The 26,420-nt window shown below is 34.7% G+C and overlaps 1 protein-coding gene across 1 annotated transcript; it reads left to right on the top strand.

The window, feature by feature from the left end:
* Nucleotides 1–2,716: 2,716 nt before the first annotated feature.
* LOC104532577 (receptor-type tyrosine-protein phosphatase S-like) lies at nucleotides 2,717–16,686 on the top strand. Its single transcript, XM_010177820.1, has 7 exons — nucleotides 2,717–3,052; nucleotides 3,539–3,717; nucleotides 4,911–5,037; nucleotides 5,993–6,118; nucleotides 10,598–10,752; nucleotides 14,011–14,146; nucleotides 16,488–16,686. The coding sequence occupies exons 1-7, from the start codon at nucleotides 2,717–2,719 to the stop codon at nucleotides 16,554–16,556; spliced, it is 1,128 nt and encodes a 375-aa protein (XP_010176122.1). The 3' UTR covers nucleotides 16,557–16,686.
* The last annotated feature ends 9,734 nt before the right edge of the window (nucleotides 16,687–26,420 follow it).

Genomic DNA, 26,420 nt, shown 5'->3' with positions numbered 1-26,420 from the left:
AGTCCCTGAATGTTAAACAGCTATCTTGGGCTCCTTTGCCTACAGGTACCCTTTCCCATGGGATTTCCCCCAGCAATTGCTTGAAAAGGCCAAAGTTGGCCATATTCTAAACTACTGAGAATATCTACACTGTCAAATCTTCTTATTTCTCCATTTACCAGCACCTGGCAGGCTGATAAAAATTGAATGCAAAGAGGTAACATTTAAGAAATGGTTTAAAACTGTATAAACCAATCGGACATACAAAATGTGTGCTACTTGTGGTGATTTTTTTTGCAATTAGAAAAAATAAAAAAGCAATAGTGAGACAATTTTTTGAGTTTTTCTCCATGATTATTATGTTAAGGTCACTAAAGTTTCCTGGAATGCAGAGCTTTTATTTTAAAACGTGAATGAATTCCCATTTAGCTAGGATAGACATCATTTAATTTGTCTGTGTATTTTCTTTCTCTACAACTCCCATTGATATCATTGATTGCTAAGTTTTCTGAAGCTCAGAATATTGATTAATTCTTGTCAGAGTGGCTTCTAAGAAAGTTGAGATTGATGCTCTTGCTCTGTTAGTAGAAGTATGCATCTGTTCGAGGGGGATCTGCTTCTGGGAAGAGTAACTGGTGCAAGAATACGTGCTTAACAATATGTAAATATGGAATCTTAGAAACAAAACTTACCTTGTGTGAGACTAATGCATTTTTCTGCTCTGTACTTTTTTCTGATTTGGTTGTAAATAAATGCAGTTAACTAGTAACTGGCAAAGATTCTTAAAACATCATGCAAGAAATAAAGGTTTAACCTTAATTATCGATTTCAGAATGGAGCTATGATATTTAATATGTGATGAAAATATAAAAACTGTGATAAGATCTTGGGTTTTTTTTATAATTGTCCTCTAGAAGCTTTGTTCTAATTATTTTTATTTCTTTGTATCTCCTTGCAAAGAATGGCAGTTTCTGGTGTTCTTAAATATCTTTAACTTATGTAATGTCAATGTCTTGAGGATTTATAAAATGTTGCTTACCATACTACATACAACATTTCATGCCACTGAAATGCCTAGCTGAAAACAGTTAGGCATTTAGAGGGCAGAAATAATAATTCATTGTCACAGACATGTTGTGATCCTGGATATAAAAATAAGATACAAAAAACCATTGTATTTTACACTTGTGCTTTATATAACTATATGTATGCAAATAGTTGAAACAAAACTTCATGAACTTCAGTCATATACATGGCTACAAAAAGACAGGCATCTGTTAATGTCCAAATGTCTCCATAAAAGAATTCCTGAAGATATATTAAGAAATATGGCTCCATTTAGCACAAAAGTTGCATATTCAGACTATTAGTATATTTTCTGGTCTTGTGTCTTCTGTAGTCTTTTTCATATTCCTTCCACATCATTCCTGTTATGCCAGATGTTTAATAAAGGATCATATATGACTAGTAGTAATCACATCAAAGTGAGAACTGTAAGTCTCTTTTTCCTCTCCTGATTGTATAACATTGTCCTCAGGAGTTAATAAAGATAGCCCATGCATGTAACAGACAACACCTTTAAGACAGGGAGGGAATGACTGAAAATCTGTGAAAGTCTGACACATTTTGACAGCACATATCATAAAAATAAATTGCTGTTAAGTAGGTCTATTACTGAGACAGGTTTAATTCTCTTAGATCCAACTGAATATTTCATGATCAAGGTTTATTACCATGCCAAGATCACAGCAGGCGATCCATGTCTTCTGCCCTCAAGTCCCACCAAAGAGGAGAAAGAAACTTCCTAGTTCAGAGTTGTTCCTGAGGAATCCCTTACTATGCAGAGAACTGAGAAGCAGTGGTTTCTTTGGCCTCAACAGAATTAATATGATTTCACTTCAGCTCCTGCCAAAAAAAAACAACTGACTTAGGACCTATTGAGGAAGTACTAACTTTGCCTCTGCCTGAAAACTATTACTCAACCACTCTGGCCATTGATACAATGCTGTGATTTCAAGCTTTGTCTTTAAGCATATTTTAGTCCTTTTATAATCTGTCATTTGAAATAACGTGGCGACTGAGCATCCTGGTCCAGGTTCTGACCATTCCAGATCTTTTTTACATTTTCCTAGAGAAGCAAGACAGACCAGCTAGGGATTTCCCCATCCTACAGTTAGCAAAGCTAACTAGCCACGGCTCTGCATTGCAAAGAACAACAGCATGGCCTAGCTAAGTGAAAGAGCAGAGGACAGAACAAACGATATTAATAGGAGCCCCATTGACAGATTTAGGAGATGGATAGAAAGTTTGCCTCCAAAACATGATAGAAATAGATACATGACTCATTTTCTGTAACGTTATTGATTGCCAGTAAATTCACCTCTGCAAACAGAATAGCAACGTCAGCATGTTTAATGAGTTAGAAATCATGTTACACATAAAGCTTGATTTCTTAGAAGATTCATCATCTCCAGTAATTTAAATTTTTAAGACTATATATTCTAGAATATGTAGGAATGTGTTTTATTTCTATTATAGTCAATCCTGAAACTACAAGATGCAAAGATCTCATATGGAAGTGTTCCACGTTCTTAATTGCTTGTAATGGGTGTTAAAAAAGTTTACTTATTGCAGGGCACTAACCTTTTTCATAAAAGCTGGTTTATATTCAGGAAAATGTGCTGTTCAAATCAGTGTTACAAAACTTTAAAACTCGAATGCCCTAGAAGTAAGCACAATGCATGAAGAAGTCCTTAACGTTTTCCCTCCTGTGTTCATTTCTTTTAGTGCTGGAGTCGGCAGGACTGGCTGTTTCATTGTGATAGATGCAATGTTAGAGAGAATAAAGCATGAAAAGACTGTAGATATTTATGGTCACGTAACTCTAATGAGAGCGCAGAGGAATTACATGGTTCAAACTGAGGACCAATACATCTTTATCCATGATGCACTGCTGGAAGCAGTGACATGTGGAAATACCGAAGTGCCAGCCAGAAACCTGTATGCATATATCCAGAAGCTGACACAGATAGAAACAGGCGAGAATGTCACAGGAATGGAACTGGAATTTAAGGTACTGGGAATTTATATTGTGGGGAACAAAAAACAAATGCTGTAACACAATGCTATTTTGTCCTCCACCAGTTGTTTCCAATAATCAAAAGAGATAAGACATCGGCAGGCTAAGATTTTAAATTAAGACAATCCTTTGTAAAATATACAATTCCATCCTCAGTTGGTGTCTAGACAAGAACTGTTCAGTGATTGTGGTTTAACCCTGCTGTTCCTTTTTTGTTTCAGGAGCTTGAAATGTGTAGTGGTTTATTTAACCATTTAATACTCAAATTTGTCCATATGCATTAATGGAGCTGACATTAAACTTATATAAGGTGTTAAAATGAGCTTTACAAATATTTAGGTAATACAATAAAAGATGGGAAAGGAAGCATCTGAAATTGAAATTATTTGTTAATGGATAATGAGCAGAGATCATAAAATCTGATAGTGTCATTTGTTTTTGGTATAAGTGGTCTTAATTCTTTTGATTTATTTTCAACAGCGTCTTGCTAGCTCTAAGGCTCACACTTCAAGATTCATCAGTGCCAATCTTCCATGTAATAAATTCAAAAATCGCCTTGTCAATATTATGCCATATGAGTCTACAAGGGTATGCTTGCAACCAATCCGAGGAGTAGAAGGCTCTGATTATATTAATGCCAGTTTCATTGATGGATACAGGTACTAATGGTGATGTGTTCTCATGTGGACAGTTTTAAAAGTTTACAAAATTATTTATGTGCAATTTAGTATTGTTTATTATCTGTGCATGCTGTGTTTGATTGGCTTTTTTTTAAATATTAATAAAAGGTTTAGATTTTCACCCATGCAATGCAGGAAAATTCTGTGAATGACGTAGTCTTAAATATTATATTTGTATTTACCTTTAAACCATTGAGCACTCTCAGTATGTTTACATGCTGAAAGTTACTGAGATTTCAAGAACATTCATGTTTTGGACATTCTATTTCTTCACAACTATTCTCCTTAAAAAGATACATAGAAATAATGTACAGGAGATACACTCTGTGTCAAGGTGATAACCTGTGGCCTTGGAACATAGATTAAGACTAGACCTAGGCACCAAAAGCATTTTATGTATAAACAGTTGTGTAGCCCACCAGCATCTTCATGGCAACATGGAGCAATATGCCCTCAGATGACTTAAGCAGCTGGTAGAAAAACGCATGAAGAAGGAGCAATATAGTTTCCCTGGAGCAGTTTAGGTGTACCTGAGTATCCATTTCCACAGAGATCCTTTTCTGAACCTCTGCTTGTAATTGCAAAAAACCTTCGTCTCCAGTCACCCACAGAGTATTTCTGTTGGTTGAAAGAAGCAAGAACAACATGAACTGATCATCATCTTATAAAGCTACTGATCTAGAATCTTGTAACAGCTTGGTGATATCTTCCACTAGTAGGGAATTAAGGCCTGGAAATGCAATGCACTTCATTCCTGAATTTTCTTCCTGCCTTACTTTTGTTGGAGAGGAGTTGATAAAGAAAATGCTTGATGCTATATTTCCTAAACTTAATAGATTGTTAAACTGTTATTTCTACAAAATGAACCAACAAAACTAAGTGTTTAAGTGCTTTTTACAGCACATAAAATTGACCTATTAGAGTTACATTAAAATTAAAATAATAATAATAATAAAGACATATATCATAATATTAACTGACTGATTTCCCTGTCCAAGTTCTAAAAATAAAAAGCTGTTTGGTTAAACAATCATAATAAGGTTTTAATGTGCTTATTACTTATAGTGCATGAATTTGTCCTCTAGATAATATTTACATATAAGCAAATATCATGTATCAATTCACTTTTTTTATTAAAATATTTTTATTATTTTACTTTTTTTTCAACATAGACAACAAAAAGCATACATAGCTACACAGGGTCCTTTAGCAGAAACAACTGAAGACTTCTGGAGAATGCTCTGGGAGCATAATTCTACAATTGTGGTCATGCTCACTAAGCTACGAGAAATGGGCAGAGTAAGTAACGCTGTAATATTTGTTTACTAAAATATATATTAAAATGATTTTTTATTAAAATATTTTTTTGTTAAGGAATAGTTTAAAGATAAAGGTAAGGATTTAGGTTCATTCTCCTCTTGAAATATTGGTGGCATTGTTGATCACCAGGTGTAAGGTCTTCCAATCTGTAAAGATTTTGCAATAGACAAGCTAGACATGGCATTTTGTTGTGGAACATACTGAGATTCAGCAACTTAGCTTGCAGGTTGATATTCTGAAGTGTGCAGAGAGATTTCTTTTTTGAATACTTCACTTTTGCAGTGTCTGTTTTTACCAATGTTAAAAGTAAGTGGGGTATTTTTGAGATCTGAATGTCTTCTGTGTGTTCATAACACTGAACTTTCAAAGTTTCAGCACCTAGTTTACAGTCCTAAACTCATTCAAGTGCTGCTTTGCACAATGAAAAGAACAAATCAGTTTACTGTCTGGACAGGATTACATCAAGGTAAACTCAGTATGTCATAAATTAAATATGAGTCAAGCCATATATCTGGAGAATAGAGATGATTCAGGACATGGCTAGTAGATGCAGAGATAGAGTCTTGACTGAGGCTAGAGGGACTTGCTTCAGCAGGGAAGAAGAAAACTGAAGGTGGCCTCAATATCTAAATTCCATTCTGTACTGAAAATTAGTCTAGGTTTAGCTCTTGTCACTGATAAATAATAGGACTGAGCAGAAGTATAAACAAGTTCAGATGTAAAGCAACCAGAGATAACCCCTTTGCAATGCAATATGGAAGTACATTTTTATTCTGGGTATGGAACTTCATGTTCACAGCAAGACAAACAGTTCATATGCCTGTCACTAATGGCACAATGAGTATTACACTTATCTGAGTGAAAAAGGTTTTATACCAGCTTAACGTAGTGGTTTCGAGTAACAGGAAATGCATTTTGCTTCATTATTTTGTAGGAAAAATGCCACCAGTACTGGCCTGCGGAGCGCTCAGCCAGGTATCAGTATTTTGTGGTAGATCCAATGGCAGAGTACAACATGCCACAGTATATTCTGAGAGAATTCAAGGTTACAGATGCAAGGGTAAGTTAACATAGCATTACACTAGTTCTCATGAGTTTAAAATAAAATGTAAATTTCTTTCTTTTCCTCTCTTTTTTTTTTTTTTTAATTATTATTAGAAATACCCTAGGGGTGTACTTTCTACAAGCAATAAACAAAATGCAGAGAAAATTATTAAATTAATAGAGTCTCTGTATAAGAACAGTTGATTTCATTCAGATCTAAAATCTAGGCAGCACAACATTGTAAAGTTATAAATAACTGTTTGTGCCAAAATACATTAGATTATTTCAGAACCATTTTCCCTTTTTTCCTTATTTCACACTTGATAATTTTGGGGACAATTTTTTGACAATTACAGCTGTAAATACATTGTTTTGCACCACCTCTAGTGTGAGTGAGTATGAAGATTAATACACTGAGATTTAAAAACTGCAGAGCAAATAGCTTTCATAAGAAGAGATTGACAAGCTTTGCACATTTTATAATTTGATTTTTGGTATAGCATATTTTCAGCACACTTGTATATCAGCAGAGTAGCTGCATACAGCTGTGATGTTAGCATCCTAATTTTCATACTGCATTTCTGAATTCCTGAGTCCAAAAGTGAGTATTAATATAAGATTAAATGTACATAAACCTTAAATATATATTTGGTATTTTTCAGGCTTTTGATTTCTAGAGCTTCAGTCTGCATGGCAGGAAAAAATACTGACAGCCTCCATTTCTGTAAATGCTGTAGAATATTATATGTTCAAGCAAAATAGCAGGATATACTGCCCAGGAATAACATAAGTGATTACTCAGAGTTGTCAGTCAGCTTCCAAAATTTTAGACTTTCTCATGGTTAGCTAGACTGCTGCTTTTAATGTTAGCTTCAAGTAAAATTAGGTATTACTGACAATTAGTTAGACAGTATTGTCACTAACCAAGTCAGCATATGAACATTTTAATCTGGCAATTTGAGACTTAGGTGTGTGTGTTTTTAATAGAACTGTAGACACCCTGGATCTGATTTTAATTCTATTTGAAATCTAGTAAGGTTCATATGACTCATAGGTTCTCTAACCTGTTTGTACTTAACAAAAGTGAAGAACAGGCTCCTAACATCAATCTTTAACCACACTTGTAAGTGTAGACAGTCAAAGCCAATTTCACTACAACTGTGCTGATAGTTTTCATAGGTCACCTGTTAAAAATCTGTTCCTTCTCAAGCTGGAAGAGGTCTTATGTGATATAGTTCACCAAGCTCAGATCACAAAATAACAACTATAAGAAAAAGCCACAGATATAGTTGAAGTGTCTGCAACAGTATATATTTCCAAAATTTATTTCAAGACTTTACACTGAACTAGGATATTTGTGAAAGTTTGTTTACTTAGAGCTAGCAAACCAGTAAAAAGTCTGAAAGGGTCACATAACAATTTGCGAGAAACAGTTTTATTGAACCTGGTATTAATACAACTCTTTTTAAAACTGCTGAGCATATATGCACCTTGGCAGTTCTGTAGTGTCATTTTACCATCACATATCATTGCTTCTCGAATTTTAAAAATGTCTTTACCTTGATGGTCCAAATTTTGTTAGACAATGCGCTGGCAAGCTCACAAGACCATCTTAGATTTTCTAGATATGCTGATAAACTATAGCTTCTTCCAAATTTACTGGAAGCAGTGGGGAGTAGTTACCAAAATGTACATTATAGTTTTCCTGTAGTTAGGCTTTTATGGCTGTCAAACTCAGTAATTGAGACCATGTAACTAAATTGTTGTATTCAAAGAAGAGTAAATGCTGCAGTGGTTGTAACCAGCCTCTCTCCCTTTTATATCCGAACTCATCCATAATATTAGAATACTATCCACGCTCTGGCAGAGCCTAGCTGGCCAATTATTCCCCAGGGACAGGAAAAGAAGTGCACTGCCTTTGTAAGTGTCAGCAGCAAGTATCTGGTGTGGAACTCCCTGTTATTTCTGATACTGAGCTATGAATTGTTTTAAGGTGAAACTGACCTCTGTAACTTCCAATCTACTGTTTCTGACTGCTTTATACTCACTTTCTCTGTAAACTCCAGAGGTCAATATGTTGGGGCAATCTCATTTAAGGCTAAACTATTAGTGGTGGCTGTAAGAGAGTATTATAATTTCTATAGCCTCATCAAAAGACAATTGAATGTCCCCTGCAAGGAAGAAGAAAGAATCCAAATGGTCAGCCAATTAATAAGATGATATGTTAAGAGCCCTCTGATCCACATAGGGATCTGAAAGTTCATATTTTGATAACTGACTGTGCAAATTGTCACAATATTTGAAAGTAAAGATTTCAATTAAATTTGGCATTTGTATTTAGACTGCTATTGGCAAGCATCTCATTAAAAGAAAGCAGCACTGTTTATAATGTCAGTGTCAGGGGAAACTAAAATATTGCAGATCAGAACTTTACTTCTGTGCTCATTAAGAAGAAGTAAATAATAGAATTTAATGCCATTAAAACTAACAGAATAGTTAGCAGACTACCAGAACAGTTTACACAGACTTACACTGGATTATTGAGTTATTACAATAATGGAATATATCAATATAGTTGATTGAGACACACCTGAAAAACAAATATTTACCATTAAATCTATTTTGCACATAGAAATTTGTGGTCTTTCCAGTGACAGCCTAGACTTAAGTAAAGCAGCATCTTTATTATCTTTTCTACCTCTAAAAAGTTACTGCTATTCTAGTGTACTTCCTGTCAGGGTCAAAAACTGCTGGAAAGCTTCCATCACCTTAACCAACATGTTGCAAGAGAGTCAGACTTAATGTTTTCTTTCTTTACTTTAGAAAAGTGGGAGGTTATTTTGGAGGGAATCAACCTATTGTTTTGTCTTCTTGATTAATTAGTGTCATGCGCCTAAGGCTGTCTGAAGGACACAATCTCATTATTTCTTCTTAATGGGAAAATGGGATCAAAGACACAATTATGAGAGAAGTTTGCATTAATGGAATATTATTTTAGTAGGAAATATTTAGTTCTTTATATCAATACCTACAATAAATAAAATTGGGTAAATGTTTTCAAACAGATCCTTTTTTTTTCTAGTGGGCAAAAACATTCCACAGAAATAGACTACTAAATTGTCAAAATGATCTAGTGGGAATATAACAGACAGTAAGTCAAAGAAATGTATGTGTGTCCTCTCATGGAGCAGTTGCTGGCACACACGCCTGTTTTCTGTTTTCCTTACTTATCTGAGACATGGGAGGCAAAAAAACCCCACAGTATCAGAGGTAACATAAAAGCACAGTATTCATTTTTTCTTTAGTTATTTTTTAAAATAACTTCTATTTCATTTCAAAGGTCTGTAACAGCTGAGTGCTTGTGGTAGAGGGGAAAAAATAATAAAAAAAAAGATCATTCTGGCCTCCAGCATAACTTGTTTCTTCTGGGTAGATCTCCTATAATAATTTCAATTTTTCATTAGTTTCATTTAGTAGAAGATAATTTTGAAGACATGGCAGGGTGGGTGCTTAGGAAACAACATGTCCGGAGGCACTAGTTCACAGCAGTAGCTCATATGCCCATGCTTTTTGCCCATACTTTTAAACATTTCAGCTGTGCAGACTGACAGTGTTAAAATCATCAAGAACAATGTTTGAAAATTCAGAGCAAATTTACTTCATCCATTTGTATTGTATTTTTTCTATTTATGTGTCCTGATTGTTTACACATTAAATAGGCATAGAGCAGAAGTTAGCATTTAATATTTCCAGTGGTTTCATTATAAAAATAACCATGCAGTTGTAAACAATCCTGTTAGCATTCCTAAGCAAAGGGAAGTTTGGTTCCTAGGCAGCTTCAGCTGACTTGTTTTGAGAGAAGAAGACTGTCTTCTCAATTTTTGACTAAGACCAAGCTGTTAGTGAATGAAATTACAATGACTGAAGGGAAGTTTGTGGTCTGTTAAGCAACTGGCTTGTCTTGACCCATATTCTTCCAGGCAAATGTCCACCTTATAGAAAGCACCATAATATTAAAGATACCATCTACAAAGAGGGCAATGACTAAATGAATCTCATCAGTGAACACATTCCTACCAACATGAGCATATCTAGGAAATGGAGAGTCATACTGGATGGCCTTATTCTAGCTATTAGAAGGAATTTGCAGTCTGCAGGATTCAAAACATAGATTACAAAAGAATCTTATAACCTGGTGAGATTGTTATGTCTTTAGCTTCAGACATACGTTTTACACAGGCACAATATCAGATAACTCTCCCACCCAGTGCAGAAGGGATCTGTGCAAAGTTGTTAATGGAACTGCACTTCTGGGACAATGTGTCCAAAATCACCAGCCAGTACTGCGATTGAAACAGTATTCATAAACATGGTCTTAGTGGTTCTCCAATTCCTCTCATTGTCCTTGTTTTGTGATTGTCTTTCTGGTTGTTAGCTGACTGACTTCCAGCCGCTGAAACATGTTTTGGGATACATTATTTGTGTTTTGTTAAAGGATGGCCAGTCCCGAACAGTGAGGCAGTTCCAGTTCACTGACTGGCCAGAACAAGGAGTGCCAAAGTCTGGAGAAGGATTTATTGACTTCATAGGCCAAGTGCATAAAACAAAAGAGCAGTTTGGTCAGGATGGACCAATTTCTGTTCATTGCAGGTAAGTAAACAAAGCCTCAAAACAACTTGTATGGAGATTTGGGTTTTTTTCTAAAGTTGACTGCTGATTGAAGCGAAGGTGTATATCTAAATGGAATTCCATAGGTGAACTATCAGAAAATGTAATCAAATAGAAAATCTAAAAAGGAACACATAGGACTGCTTTATGAAACAAGAACTGTTCTGTAATACCCCATTTACACAGAAAAGTTTCTTCTGAAATATGTGGAAGAGTATGATTTTTTTCATCATTTAAACATATCTCTAATGCAGGGTAAAACCAATCTGTTCAATGCTACACAGAGAAAGTGGTAGAAAGAGTCTTATCACAGAATTATATATCTGATATTTTTTTTCCACTGGTAATTATTAGTGGAGTCTTTACATTGGTGGGAATTACTAGCTGTAAATAAGCTAGATACACCTCAGTAGCACATTAGTAACAGTCAAGATGAGACAAATAAAAATGGTAGCTCACTCAAGAAAGGGAATTAAATAGTAAGCAGTGTTTAAAAACTTTGCCTGTCAAAAAGTTATTGAGGTTCAGATTGGTGAGTTCTAACTTCAGAATGTAATGCCCTTTTTTTGATGTGATGATCTCCCTCAATTCCTCTACAATTGATATGCAGATTAAAATGGTTTGCAGAGTGTGTAGGAATAATCCAGGTTGGGCTTTTTTAATACTTTTGATTTTTTATTTTCTCTACAGTATTCTGAGTCTATAGCAGATGGCTGAAAATAATATATTTATCTTTTATCTCTTATTTAATAAATTGTTTTCTATAAATTCCATTAGGATTTTAGATATTCATTTTTCCAACATTAAATTATTTTTGGTAGATTAAGTGTTATTATTTATGTAGCATAGATGCAAAATACTGATACAGGTTCCAAATTTTTCCTACAAGCCAAGTCCTGCCCCAATACTATCATGAAAACAAAATAAACAAGTTTACTGGAGCATATGAACATACAGAGGGAGAGAGATTCTTGTCCTTACAAAGCCAGGAGCAAACAGAAGTTGTTAAAATACCAGTGTGCTTTAACAGAGCTCTTTATGCTCCCCGGATCTGAAAGACTGACAAAATAAAGTATTGGACTACTTGAATCCTACTTTTTTTGTGTGCCTGAAATTTTTTATGGCCTGCTAAGAAGAACAGCATTGTAGAGCAGTGTTTGAGATTCATTAGGCAAGGGAAAATGAAGGACAACTGTGATAAGAACATGCCTTATTCTTCCTGACATTAATGAGTTCTGAGAGCAGAGGAGTAATAAGCAATATTTATGCTTTTATGCAAGCATACATAAAAAAGCAAAGTGGTAGTATTTCCTAAATTCTTTGTACCATGCAAACTTGTCCACTTGTGACTGCAATGAAATACTGCTTGCAGTAGGTTATGCATCCCTTCCAAATGGGTGTGATCATTCATGCTGAAATTATGGAGATTTCTGCCATTGTCTTTGGTAGAAATAAAGTCAAATTCAATATAATTTATCATGGTTTGGTCTTTAAATGTCTTATCGTCATTGTAATGACAGTTTAGAGATTGGTAATGCTAATCTTCATTATCAATGTTAGTCAACTTACGTGAATAGGAAATGTCCCTAGCAGATTAGTAAGTTTATTTGTTTCCTTCAGGAAGCACAAGTTCCTGGGTACCTGCACTTTCCCTGTCTTTATGGAATCATTGTAATAATGCCTCCAGTTTGTACCATAACGAGTTTTTAAGGATTTCCCTTGTACAGTGAAATTCTTCAAATGACAAACTCCCCTAATGCCATTTCCCTATGGTTTCCTTCCCACTCTACACATTTTTCACAAGTTTGCTTTCACACAGTAAACCCCTGCCACCCACAAATGTTCTTCTCTGGCATTTTTACAAATAGATCGGTGTGTTGCAGTTTAGAAATTTCTAACTTCATCACATAGTAAATTAAAAAAGCAAAGGACTGATCACCTCGAAGCAAAACTTTCACTGCAAACAATTTTAGATATTTATAGTCTTGTTATTCCAGCTTTTAGCTAGAGAGTAGAAAAAGACCACTCTTTCCAGTGTGCATTTAACAAGAAACTCTTCTCTCCTACAAAAAAATCAATACTTCCTCATGGCTCATTAAAGCATCCTGACTTTGATTTCTGTCTGAACTTTGGTGAATCATGTTACATTATGAAGTAGTGCCTTCACCATTTACTAAATTCAAGATTCTTTAAAATCTGTGTTGCATTGCTTTGTTAAATGTCATGGTAGAACTCAGTTTGCTCTTTAGCTTATGCTGGAAGAAGTCAGCTGATCATTAAAATGCTACTAGTACTGATGTAAACTTCCATCACTCTTCAGAAATCCTAAGCGTCTTCTAATAGGAATTTATACAATGTTAAAATATGCATGCCACTTTCAGGGGAACAAGGTCAGTTTCCTACAGACTTTATCAAAATATTACACTTGATGGCTAGTTAGGATTTGCAAACATTGAGATATTTCTATATTAGTCTGTCTTCCTCATTAAGTAGCTTCTTCAGATACTTTTCCGATTCTTAAGAATGCAAGACAACAAATTAATTTCCTACTTTTGCTGAATTAAAGTTCTGAGTAGGTTGTTGGCTTGATTGCTTGGGTTTTTTGAAGTAATGAAGATTTGACTAATATGTGAGGCTAGAAATCCTTACATGTATTTAGAAAGTCCTAGGTTTTTTGTTGGAAAACTTTAAATGGTTGAACAAAAGCAGGAGCAAGGAGAACTAAAAGTGGTAATCTACCTTCATTCCGCTGGTGATTTTCTGGGCTACTTGGTAGAGAGAATCCACTATCTCTAACTCAAAGCAGAAGTTAAATTAACACACTGAAGATCTGCTGAACAGGGCATATACGTGAGTGAGCTCAAGTAAAGCAAGCACTAAAACACATTTTGGCATCTTTTTCTCTTGTCAGTTCCAGCATAGGTCACTGGCAACAAACATTCTCATTTTCCTTCACCATTCACTGATTATATCTGGATGATCAAATCAAGTCATTTTGCAATGAAGACTGGAGTCAGGAAGTACTTAGTAGCATGTAAAGTTTGCTTGAGTGCAATTACTCTTCCAAATGCAATGTGGTAGTTTGCTGTAGAATTTACTTGGTGAGCCTTTCCCCATATAGAAATCTGTACACATATGGTGTGTTGTAACCAGAGATGTCAAGCAATTCTTTCAGCATTAGCTGCCGATTAACATTCCTTTTTTCTATTCTTTTTTTTTTTTTTTCTTTTATTGCAACAGTGCAGGTGTTGGAAGGACTGGAGTATTCATAACCCTGAGCATTGTGTTAGAAAGAATGAGATATGAAGGTGTTGTAGATATCTTCCAGACTGTCAAAATGTTAAGGACACAGCGGCCAGCTATGGTACAGACAGAGGTGAGCAAAACAGTATCCTTATACAATGGTGACTGAAAAGAATGGGTATTTCCACAGCCAGTTACATTTATATCTTAAGTCTTATGGTGACTGTATGACTACAGTGTGAAATCTGCCATAAAGGTACTGCAAAGACAAGGTACTGCAAGGACTATTTCCTGTTATAGCAGTAGGTACTGCAGGCTGGGCAAGAAAATATAATTTTAGTAGTGGGTCCTAAATTACGGTGGTTGAGGAAAACCATTTTCCAAGAAGCATTACACATTTTTATTTGAACTTTTGTTTTCTGGGATAAATGTGTGGTAAAAAAAGGAGGCAAATTGTTTCTTCAGGTGGATGCACTGATTTTTTATTCCAGGAGCAAAGTGCTGTTCATGGCTTCAGACTGACACTGCATTATTTCCTTGACTTTGTGTCACCAAGCACGTGGCTGTTTGGTCTGAAACTCATAATGCTAAATTCAGCATTCAGGAAACTTACAGTGTAAATAATTTCTGTGCTAGCAAGAGTGCCATAGAGAAATAAGGAAAGGGCTAAGCAGTATTAACTGATTTTCTGGACCTGGATGCTTGGAACTGTGTCATGTCGCAAAGAATACTTAAGCATTTTCAGTTGCACTTAATTTCTACTTAAATTTATGAACAGGAAGCTTGAACTAAGCCAGAACCAATAGGTTAGAAGAGCCAGGCAAAAGGACAAGAGACAGGAAACATTTTAGGTCATATATTTATTTAGTATAATTTGGTTGACACTGTCCTTCAAATTAGTCTGTAAAGTTTAATATGGTTCCCCATAGTTTGCCATTTTCCACAAGAAAATTAAGCTTGTTCAATAAAAGCTGGATAGTCTTATTTTTAAGAAGACAACTTTATAAAAACTTATATGAAAAATAAAGATACTTATTTTTAATCAAGTTTACCAAGTTAATCACTGTGACCAAACTGAAGCAGTGATTAAATTTCTTTTCCATTACTATCATTCTTCTGGATAAGCAAAATGAAAAATTGTTGGTTTCTGTCATTTTGGTTCCAAGAAATAACTACAATGTAAAGGAAAACTATGCTTGTTGGAGCCTACCTGACAAATACAGCTATGCAATTTATTCTCCCTTCTCCTACTTTGTCTTATTTCTGTATGTTACCCTTCATCCCCCCTGCTGAAAGTAGAAGTGTTGTGTACTGATTTCTTTCAGGATTCTGTGGAAAACAAATCTCTCATTCAGTAGTATAAACTACTAGGAAATTTAATCCTTATTCAACAAAGCACTTGAACGCCATGTGGACCACACGTACACTTAATATGGATGCATATGTCTTGTATTCTTCCACTGTACCAACAGGAAGCAGAAAAGAACTACTAGTGATCATACCACTACTTTGAAGCAAATATCTGATGAGTTTCCTGGTCTCCAAAATAATTTTAATTGTGATCTTAACAAGTATAACCCATGTGGGGGTACCACGTAGCACTATCAGATAAACAAGCAAACCTTCATGATATTTTGGTTGGCCTTCAGAATATTTATTTATTTATTTATTACATTTAAACCCTGAGTGGCAGCTGCAAATGAGTACACAGATGTGCCATTTTGCTATAAGTGTGCAATACTATATAAATGTACAAAAGGAGTACTGTGTGGGGGTGAGAATAACGTGAAATGCCAAATACTGGATTCACCAGAGGTATAAGCAAATCTCTCACCACACTGAACTTTTCTCTGCTTCCAGGTCTATATTGAAATGCAATCTGTTTCATGTTAATAAGGTGCTTTAGATGCATATTTCTCCCTTAGGCTCTTTTCTTGCCACAGGCTAAGATATCTTTACATCTTCATAAAAGCCTATATGAAGGTTGGGATTCCCCTTGCTTCCTTAGCGTGATTTGTAAGCTGGTGGTTTTCCATACAGCATTCCATATTAAAGCTGTGATGGATTTTGTCATTTCGTGTGTGGCATTTGCTATATACTTAATTGGATATTTTGCTGCTTATTTTCAAATACACGGGGAAAAGCATCTTAGGCGTGCTGCCATAAGAAGAAAGCTTTATGCTGATTTTACATTAATCCAGAATAACAAACAGTCAGTAGGTGGGTATATAGTCTCTGCACAAAAAGAAACTGAATTCTGTGGAAAATGTTATTGTATTGAATGTCTATCTTAATCTGTTGTAACTCAGACTGGGTTTCTGTTGATGTCAGCAAGAAAATATTGCTGAACTGCAGATGCCTCTGTAGTATATTTGTCTGTAACCACAAAGTATTCACTCTTTGTGGAAAGAAAATAGAAATGAACCAACAAGCTGACCTTTTGATGCTTTTGTTTTCTATCTGTCTTTTTCCAGGATCAATACCAGTTCTGCTATCGAGCCGCACTGGAATATCTGGGCAGCTTTGATCACTATGCAACCTAAAAACCCATCATGGATTTTTATTGCAGGCCCTTTAAGATCCAGAGAGCCGCTTCTGAGCCATATAATGTGCTTTAGAAGTACTTCTTAACTCTTAGATAAGGAGCAATTATTGGGGATATATAAAATAAAACAAACAAATAAACAAACAAACAAAACTAATGGGGATATATATATAAAAAATAACAAAAAAATACCCCTATTCCATGTGGACCAAGAATTCACAGTTTAATAATCTAATCATAATAAAAGAATCCTGACCACTGAGGCGTCTGAAGGATCTCATTTGCAGATACCTCAAGGGTTTGACATTGGTTGTTCGGCATTGGTTGAAGTTAAAAGGGAAGACGAAATTAATCGGAAGGAATGATCATCTTGTTCAGGATTGCATGCTTGTGCAAAGAGGAATTTTGAGAGAACTGCAGTTCAATACAAGATGTTTGTTAAAAGGCTGGGTCCTGTCTTCTCAAATAAAGCAGACTCTTTACTTCAACATCACCCCTTCTCATCATACTGCTCATCATAACACTTTAGGGAAAATGTGGGAATGTTTAAAAATAAAGTCCTTGATTTAGTTTTTTAGTATTGTAAAGATACTGCTGACCCGTGCTTCATTTTTAACTGTGTAAACTTTTTCCTTTTTTTAACAAGAACTTATCATCCAATTAAGTGAATTAAAGAAAAGGTTGCGTAACTGTTAATCTTTTTGTTTAAAAACTGTAGATTTTTTTAAGCTGTAGAACTGTTATCTGTAATATCATGCTGTAGAAATGTTAAATAATTTGAAAATTTGCACATTTTTGTGCAGTCCTATATTTATCTACAGTACCACAGTCTCGTTAGATATTACTTTTGTTTGGTTTATTTTTCTTTAAGAAAATATTCATTGTAATCTGTTAAATCAAAATGGGGCTTTTTGGTTTCTTTTGGAATCAACAGGGAGGCGCAAAGTATAAAGATGCTGCTAACACACACACACATGCACACATATGCACATGCACACCCACACCCTCTCTATATATATGTAAGTATATGTATGTATTACAGTCTAACCTTATCTAACTTTCTGTGTAGTTACAGAGATACAGATAGGTAGATGTTCACACACATACACATAAATGTATAAATTCTTCCATACCAGGGTTTATCAAAGCATTGGGAAAGTTTTTCAGCATACTACAATTACATTAAAATAGTATTTCATCACCTCTGCGTTTCCAAGTTCCATTAACCTCTGTTTCAAAGGGAAGTGAGGAATGCACATCATTGATATTTAATCATCTCTATCCCTAATAATATTTCTATCTACGTTGCCACTTGAACACATACACAGACATGCACACACACACATGCACACACCTGCACAGACGCACACAGAGTATGTGATTTAGGCTTCCAATGAAGTTCACTATAGTGCAATAAGAAATCATATTATGAAATGTAGGAGGTGTGCATGTGAGAAAGGTCAGTGCGTATCCATTTAGGAGGGGAGAATGTTGTAATATACTAGGTATTAAGATGTTCTAAAATTGTATTCAATAGTATACTGTCTACAGTGTGTGCTATATAATTTACATTTATCATATGTAACAGGGCAAAGCCAAACACACATTGCTCTGTGAAATCAAAATGTTTTGTGGCATACAGCATTGTTTGAGGATGCTGGGATTTATTTTAATTTTACATTTAGAGTGCCTTATATTTGATGCCTATTTTGAATAGTATTTCTTTAAGTTAGCCTTCATTTGTATTTAATTCATTTTTTTCCTATCTCTGTTATTTTCAGACATTTTAATATATGTATCAGACAATTTTGAAAAATATGCATTTCCAGTTTCTAATCAAATATGAATGGTAATAAATGATAACCCAAAACACATAGGTAGTCAAGGCCCTTTATCTTTCCATATATCAAATAACAGACCAGCTCACAAATTAAAAATCTATTTCTTGTTGCCTTTTCAAACCCACTGTGTCACAGGTTATAGTGTTATCATTGCAGAGATGTAGCGGTACACTAGCAGTAGTTGACATTAGCAGTGCTCATGCTTTTTTTTTTTTTTTTTTTTTTTTTTGTAATTTTGGACTAAGTCCTACTGATTCACTTGTGTCAACAGATTACTAAAATCAAACCATTGCTTTCAGTGGGACAGTTCATGTAAGGCTAGCAAGACTGAGTCCATAGGATATATTTGAAAATGACACTACATTTTCTTCCAGGTAACAAAGAAAATTCTCTAAACAGTGCAAAGTACTTTTTGAGACTCTTAATAGGATGCCATTTACATTGATCCTGGTTTCCATCATGCCTTCTGCCATTATCAGTACATGAGTATCAAAGGAATTATTTCTCTGAGGTTTCAAATAGGAGCATTGGTATGGCTTGTCAATGTGACCTCAGTATTTTTCTTCTTCCACTTTTCTCAGTGCTAGCAGAAAGGAAAATATGAAAGACCAAACTCTAGCAAGCATTGTATTTCAGCACTTTTGTAAAGAAAATTAATTTAAAAAACAAAAAAAAAAAAAAAAAAGGAATAGAAGTACTACAGAAGGCTACCTCAGAACGAGATTCTATAACTCACATCTGAACCAGAGAAGAATGTGCACTATGTTTCTGTTTCTTGTTCTTTCTTGATTTGGATTTTAAAATAATTATTGAAGTGCTAGGTTATGTGGTGTGGTCATGTTTCAACTCAGATGTAGTGGATCGGAAAAACATAATAGCCAAAAAGCATCATTTTGGAAAAATAGACTAGGGAAGATTCTTGCACACTGTATCTGTAAAAGGATCAGAGCATTCTTCCTAGCAGACTGTCTTGCAAGCTCCAGAGAAAATAAGGGAATAAAAAACCAGAAAAGCAGAGCCAATTTGTGAGGAAAGCATTATATTCCTTCTAGTTTTTATGTTTCTTAACGTAGCTGTTAACATCATTGATGTGCATTCCACTTTCTGTATTCTTATATATAGTCCTTCTACAGTTAATTTAAATTGTGAGCATCTTTGTCTACATACATCATACATTTCCAAGCTTAAAATTGGTTTCATCAGTGTAACCACTACGGTGCTATTATTTACATTTGTATGTGTAGTTTTGTCTAATTTTGTAATTAGTTACAATGTGAAAAAATCCCACAAAATATATAAAAAATGATTTATACAGAAGTTTAATTTAGCTCTTTTTTAAAAAATTATTTGACTGGAGAGATAGTGGACAGGATGGCTAGGGGAAGGAGTGGCCCTCTAGGGACATTTGCACTTTCTGTATATCCTTTGTACTATGCACTGCCCTATTGATTCTACACCCAGTAATGTTATAACTTGAACCTATCTGTAAGAAACTGCTTATAAAATCCACTTACGTGTATTTAAATGACACAGAACATGTAAAAAGAAAAAAAAAATGTTTGCAATGACTAAAAAAAAATGCAAGGTGTTTTTTTCCTTTTATTCTCTCCTGGTTTTCTTTATTTTTCTTTTATATTTTCTTTTTTTTTTTTCTTGGTGGCCTGATACTCCACAGATATCAGAAGGCTACAGTCTCATCATAACCATCCGTTATGTGGCTTTGCCATTCAAGCTTGGAGTGTCTTTACAAAGATAATAAAAAATTGTGTTCTTTGCTCTTGTTTTGGATGCATAGACTGAAAAATTAAAAAAATTACCTTGTAAAATGGCTTGTTAAAAAAGATACAATTACCTCTAATTAGTAGTACGCATAAATGTTTTACAGAATGAAAGGCGTGCTTTTTATTTTCTTACTTCGTTACATTGGTGGCGAAAGAAAGTCTGTATGAAAATCAGTTCTTTGCTGACACAAGTTCCATTTGTTACAAATGAATTCTAATAAAATGTCAGTGTTATGCAGCCCTGTTCTTCTTTCTTAAGCAATACTTTTGAAATCAAAACTTGTTTGTTCCCTTTTGGTGATAAAGGAGCTTAATTGGAACTACAAAGCAGTCATTAATCTTCTTAACTAGCAGTTGGACAGTGGAAAATGCATTCTTAGGTTAGCAAATATATATCATCTTCAGCAGCAAATTTTGAGACAGCATAGGCGAACTCTGTCATAAATTCCCATAGCTTAATGAATTTAATTGAAATTATCACACTTCACATGCCTCAGGAGTTCCCCCTTGTGCTTTAGAAATATGAGAAAATAGACTTCTGTCCATTAGTAGGTGCAACCTAAAGAGGGCAAAATACCCACATACTTAGCCCAAATTGTGAATTTTTCAGTCCTCTGGATTTGACAGGTGCTGAAGTAAATCCAAAGTCACTGGTCAGAATTCAGTTACTGAAATTGTGGCAAGCAGTCCTCATGGGTTTTTCTGACTCATTTCTGCTCTGCACTGCATATGCAGCGAGTGCAAACATGGGTCAGTGAAGCTGCTGTCCAAATAGTGTGCAAGTGTTTTCAAACACTTTGAAAAAGTTTTAGGTGAGCATGCCAATTGTATTGAGGCAAGCTACAAGGGGCATGGCATGGCAATCTAGTAAAGGAAAATATAAAAGATTCTTACTCTGTTTGCTTGTTGAAAGAGGGCAAGTTCTGTCTCCAAGATTGGTTTGTTAGTAAGAAAACACAGACTATTAGTGACTTAATACTCACTAATAATAATAATAATAATAATAATAATAATAATAATAATAATAATAATAATAATAATAATACTTATTATACATTATACAATAATAATAATATAATTTATTATAAATTACAAAGTGTCCGTAATAAAGAATTCTCTGTGCTAGAAGGGTGTGCAAAGACATTAACATTAGACTGTTTTCTAAGAACTTGTATTGTTCTTAGCCTAATTTCCATGTTAAGGTAGTAATAATAGTGTAAATGTGAAGCCTTGGTATTCTTACAGAGTCTTATTAATGTTTTTCCACTGACTTCTGTGGATTTTACAATCTTACATTTTACAATTACTGCTTTGCAGGCTGCCTTTGGCTTGAACCTTTTTTGCATAGTCTGTGCAAGGTGGTTTAAAGCTGTGTTATGTAAGGGTTTCTTTAACTATCTGAGTGGCTTTAGATGATGCCCTTTAATGTCAACATTGCCTTCTCTGGATTTTCCTGTTCTGTGCATCTAGCATGGGCCAAAATAAAGTGTGAAAATGAATACTGACAAAAAGATTTGGCTATGTATGGGTTAATACATTGTACATTAATGGGTTTTAACAAGATTAGTTCTAATTCATGCTTCCTTCACACTGAAAAAAAAAAAAATCACTTTTGAGACCATTAAAGTTAAATGCTGTTGAGATGTGAAATTAACCCATCTCAGAGCAAAACAATAGTTGCAGACATTCAAACACAGTAATATTTGCATCTTTTCAATATTTTGCAAACACTTAGACCAAATTCCCAGATGCCCAGAATCTCTGGTGTTCTTTCACTCTGGTATCTCTCAAAATGAGACAGGTGGTCCTGATTCTATAGCAAGAGAGGATTTCCATGTGTGGTTTGTATTTCTTTTCCCACTACCCACTTGTCCCAGTCTGTGTGAGCTTAAGACAAAAGTGAGCTACTGGTAAAGGTATAAAGAAAGTATTGAAAAAGTACTGATAAAGAATATGTAGAAATAAATTTTCCACTAACTAGAGTTTCCAGAACAGGTCAGTACCGAAGAGATCAGTACCCAATGAAACCAAAAGATTATAGCCATCACTTGTCAAGAAAGGGACAGAAAAAATATTCACAGAAATTGCTGAGTCCTTTTTGCTCCAGATGTGAACATGGCTTTTTTTTTTTTTTTTCTTTTAGCCAGCTTTGTAAGCAGTAATTTAATTACTTTTCACAGACTTTGGGATTTTGAGGAAAATAAGCAGCAAATTTGCTGATGTCTAAGCCATTCTATCAGTGATAAATGACTTCCTATTCCAATAAGCTTAAAAAATATGTATCTTGCCTGTGGAGTTGCTGAATTCTAGTAGTCATGTGTTTTGAAACCTTGAAATTTAACATCTTCAGACAATCAAACTCCTACAATAGCACTGGATCAAATTTTCAAAAATGTCCACAGAAGGTACCAAATGGTATCGATATCACTTGCACTCTCAAAGAATTTATTTAAAACAGTTTCAAAAGTGTCAAATAGTGGTGCCTTTTTCATTTAGTCACTGTGCATGGGGAACTGAAACAGTGAGGATTATGAGGCTATGTATTATTTTCAGACTTGTGTCAAATTTTTATTTAATTTTATTTTATTTTGTTTATTTTTATTCTATTTGTATTTGTTTATTTTATTTTATTCTATTCTCTTTTTAAGGAGGGAATATTAATGCTGTGCTACTTAATGCTACTATTTGGAAAGTGATTTAATTAAAAAACTGGAGAACTTGAATAATGTAGTTGTACTGACATTCAAAAGAGACTATTTTCTCCTTACACTATCCTGTGTGTTTTACACAAGCTGGTTCTGTCCTCCACTTCTCCTTACGAAGGGTACCATAGTAGGTTCCAAAATATTTTTCTATCACCAATACAATGAGTCAAGATGGGAGGAAACATCTGCCGACTAGCTTTCAGAAAAAAGCAAAATTATAACCTGCAAATGAGACATTGTAGTGAATGGAGATAATTTTGCATCTAGACTATAAATAAGATGCTTCTGAACCCAAAATGCATTCAGCTTGCTTCTGTCAGCAGAAGTTTATATTATTGTAGCAGAAACAAACAACCTTTTTACCAATAAAAGCAGTTCATTATATATTCAATAGCCTTATTGGATTTAGAATGTAAATCTTTAAAGTCCAAAATGCCTGGAAATGCCTTTCCTTCTCTTATACATAAAAACAAGAGAACAGAATGTAAGTTATTCTCGTTGGAAGAAATTATTTGAAAATGCATGAGGATTACTATACTTCTGGTCTTCAAAAATCCAGCTTGCTCTTGAAATCTGATGGGGTCTAAAGGACTTGAAGCCCAGCATTCTACTGTGGTAGACACTTCAGAAATACACAGCAAGTTCTCATCCATACAGCCAAAGAAAACAAAACATCATCTAGGGACTGTAGGTGACATTTCATGAATTCATGGGGCAAATTGGTGTTGTTACTGACTCTGAAGCCAAACCAACCAGCTAGGATTACCTCTGCAAGGTATCTTGTTCAGATACTGTGGTAATTCAAAGTAAGCACACCAAATACTGCATAAATAAGTGACTAATGCTGAATACCCAGTAACCCATTGAACACAGGTCTGTCAAAACAGCTGTCTTTCACTGGCAACAGTAAAACCATGTACTTTGGTTTCATACACATAAAATGTTTACAGATTAATACAACATCCTCTCAGTAGTCCATGCTTCCTAATAATATTTTGCAAACATTTGACACATTCATGTCTTCTGTTTGGACTCCTTTTATTCCATTTCCTCTGTAGAAGTTTGATATTCCTTTTTCACCAAACGCTTGCACTTGTTCTTTGACTTTTCCCTTGAGAGCTTAGTTCCTGACAGATTTAGAGAATTGGTACTCATTTTACAGCACTGTGCAGAAAACTGGAATGACAGAGTAAGACTCAAACCTACTCAGCCTGGAGGGAGCAATATACTCAGCTAAAGAAAATTATTCTTAACCATTGTAGAATGTGGCTGCAGAATAGCTCTTGGGTAATGAGTAAGCAACAGAGCAGCCTTTCAGTGAAGCAAAGTTTGGTCTAGGATAAAAAAGAGGAAAAATGTGGACTCCTATTTAGGTCTAATATAAGTATGGGAAATAACATAATATTCTAAATGGTATTCTGGGGTGTTTTGATTTAGGCTGGTTGTGTTTTGTTTAGTTTGGTGTTTTTTGTTTGGTTGGTTGGTTAGTTTTGGTTGTTTTGGGCTTTTTTAAGTCAATATTTGTTTTTATTGAAAATCAATATGAATAAGGGGTATTTATTTTTAGTCTAATGGTTTTAGCTGGGAGGGAGTTTATTTTCTTCATAGCAGCTCTTATAGTGTGATGTTTTAGATTTATGACCCAGAGTTGGTAACACACTAATGTTTTAGTTGTGGCTGAGCAGTGCTTACACGTTGTCAAGGCCATTTCTGTTTCTCACTCTGCCCTACCAATGAATAGGCTGGGAGTGCATGAGAAGCTGGGAAGGGACACAACTGGGACAGCTGGCCAAAGGAAATCCCAGACCCTATGATGTCATGCTCAGCAACAAAAGCTGGGGGAAAGCAAGAGCAAGTGAGGATGTCTGGAGTTGCAGCCTTTGTCTTTCCAAGTAACCATTACACGTGATTGCCCTGCTTTCCTTCAAAGGACTAAACATCTGCCTGCTGATGGGAAGCACTGAATAAATTCCTTATTTCACTTTGCTTGCACATGCAGTTTTCAATTTACCTATTAAACTGTCTTTATCTCAAACAATTTTTCTACTTCTACCCATCTGATTCCTTACCTGTTCTGTTGCAGGGTGGAGTGAGCAAATGACTGTTGAGAGCTTAGCTGCTGGCTGGGGTTAACTCTCAACAGTTGGTTATTGATTTTTAATGTCAGTTGTCACTTTCAAGGCTGACATTGACCAGAAATTGCAACTGATCCTCCTGGGAAGCCAATTGCGGAACAGCTTTTTCTGCACACTTCATGATGGAGCAGGTGAAAGAATACCATGGTCAAGCCCATGAGTTACAAAATCAGAAACAGAATGTTACTATCTAGGAACTGTAGATAATAAAGCATGAGAGAGAAATAGGGCAACAAATAAATACATAAACACTATCAACATTCATTGAATAAAATCAATTTCTACAAATTCTGTCTGCAAACAAACCTCACAGATGAAGCCACTGGAGTTTCACTTAAAACCTTGCTCTTACACATATTAATCAGATGAAAACACCACCAGCACTGGTCTGTCTGGTTAATTGAAGAAGTAATCCAAAGTGAAAGCTCTGTAGGAAGAAGTGAAAGAGCTACCATCCTTCTTGCATGCTACTCCTTAGGTCAAATACATGTATGTTTAAGAGAAGACAATATGTTTCAAGGCTTTTTAAAGTAAGTTTAAAATTGTGAATATTTATTTCTTAAATACCAGACATAAATGAATCATTTTGAAGTAAACAAAATTCTAACTTCAATAGAAAAGGGGCTTTTAAAATTATTTTTAGTTCCTTATTCATATTATTTTAGCTTAATACTATCAAATAAATAAAATATTAGGTAAATATATGGTGTTTGGTAATTTTTTAAAGGATGCGTGAAAAAAATCTGTGTAGCTTTGTTGTGTCTGAATCACTTAATATTTGTACTCTTTAGAAGTAATGGAAAATGAGCACAGGTGCTTTGTGGGCAAACAGGATTTTTCCTCTCTAAAAGTTAAGAGCACTCAAACTGAAATAGTGGAGATTAACTGGAATTAGAAATACAGTTGATTTATTCCCTTGAAGTATTTTTGTTGCATTAATATTTTTTCCAGTGTCTTCTGAGGACTCAGCTGGACATACACCTTTGCCTGATTACAAAATTTATGGTTTTAAATAAGAACATTTTGTGTGACTGTATTAATTTCATAATTGCTAGGAGGAAATTCTTAAAAGGCTAAAAGGCTAATTACATGCTGAGAGTGGCACTGTTTTATATATACATGGTCTGTTCTTCTACACAAGGTATTACAGAAACAAAAGTTAGATCTGCTTTTGAATTTCAGGTTTTTGGAAGTGTTTTATCAAATTAAATGTTAAAAGTTCTGTCATGTTATGAGGAAACTTCTGCTTATAAGTAAATTTGCTCATAAAAACATCGTATAGTTTAATTATATACTTGGATTATTTTTTTTCCCCACAAAGAAAGAGAGAGAGATGTATGAAATAAACTGTTGATGTTATCCACTCTAGGGAGTTGCTGACTTTGTTCGAGTATGTTTTA

This window comes from Antrostomus carolinensis, unplaced genomic scaffold (assembly GCF_000700745.2).
Source record: "Antrostomus carolinensis isolate BGI_N321 unplaced genomic scaffold, ASM70074v2 scaffold17081, whole genome shotgun sequence".
Taxonomy (NCBI): domain Eukaryota; kingdom Metazoa; phylum Chordata; class Aves; order Caprimulgiformes; family Caprimulgidae; genus Antrostomus; species Antrostomus carolinensis.
The sequence above is the reverse complement of the archived record's forward strand: the minus strand, read 5'-3'. Positions and strand labels throughout refer to the sequence as shown.

Bases quoted from the DNA above. Each gene is read 5' to 3' on its own strand.
- LOC104532577 (XM_010177820.1), top strand. From the start codon at position 2,717: ATGCATGAAGAAGTCCTTAACGTTTTCCCTCCTGTGTTCATTTCTTTT. The intron at 3,718-4,910 runs GTACTAATGGTG...TTTTCAACATAG, and splicing joins AGTTTCATTGATGGATACAG to ACAACAAAAAGCATACATAG. The intron at 6,119-10,597 runs GTAAGTTAACAT...GTTTTGTTAAAG, and splicing joins TCAAGGTTACAGATGCAAGG to GATGGCCAGTCCCGAACAGT.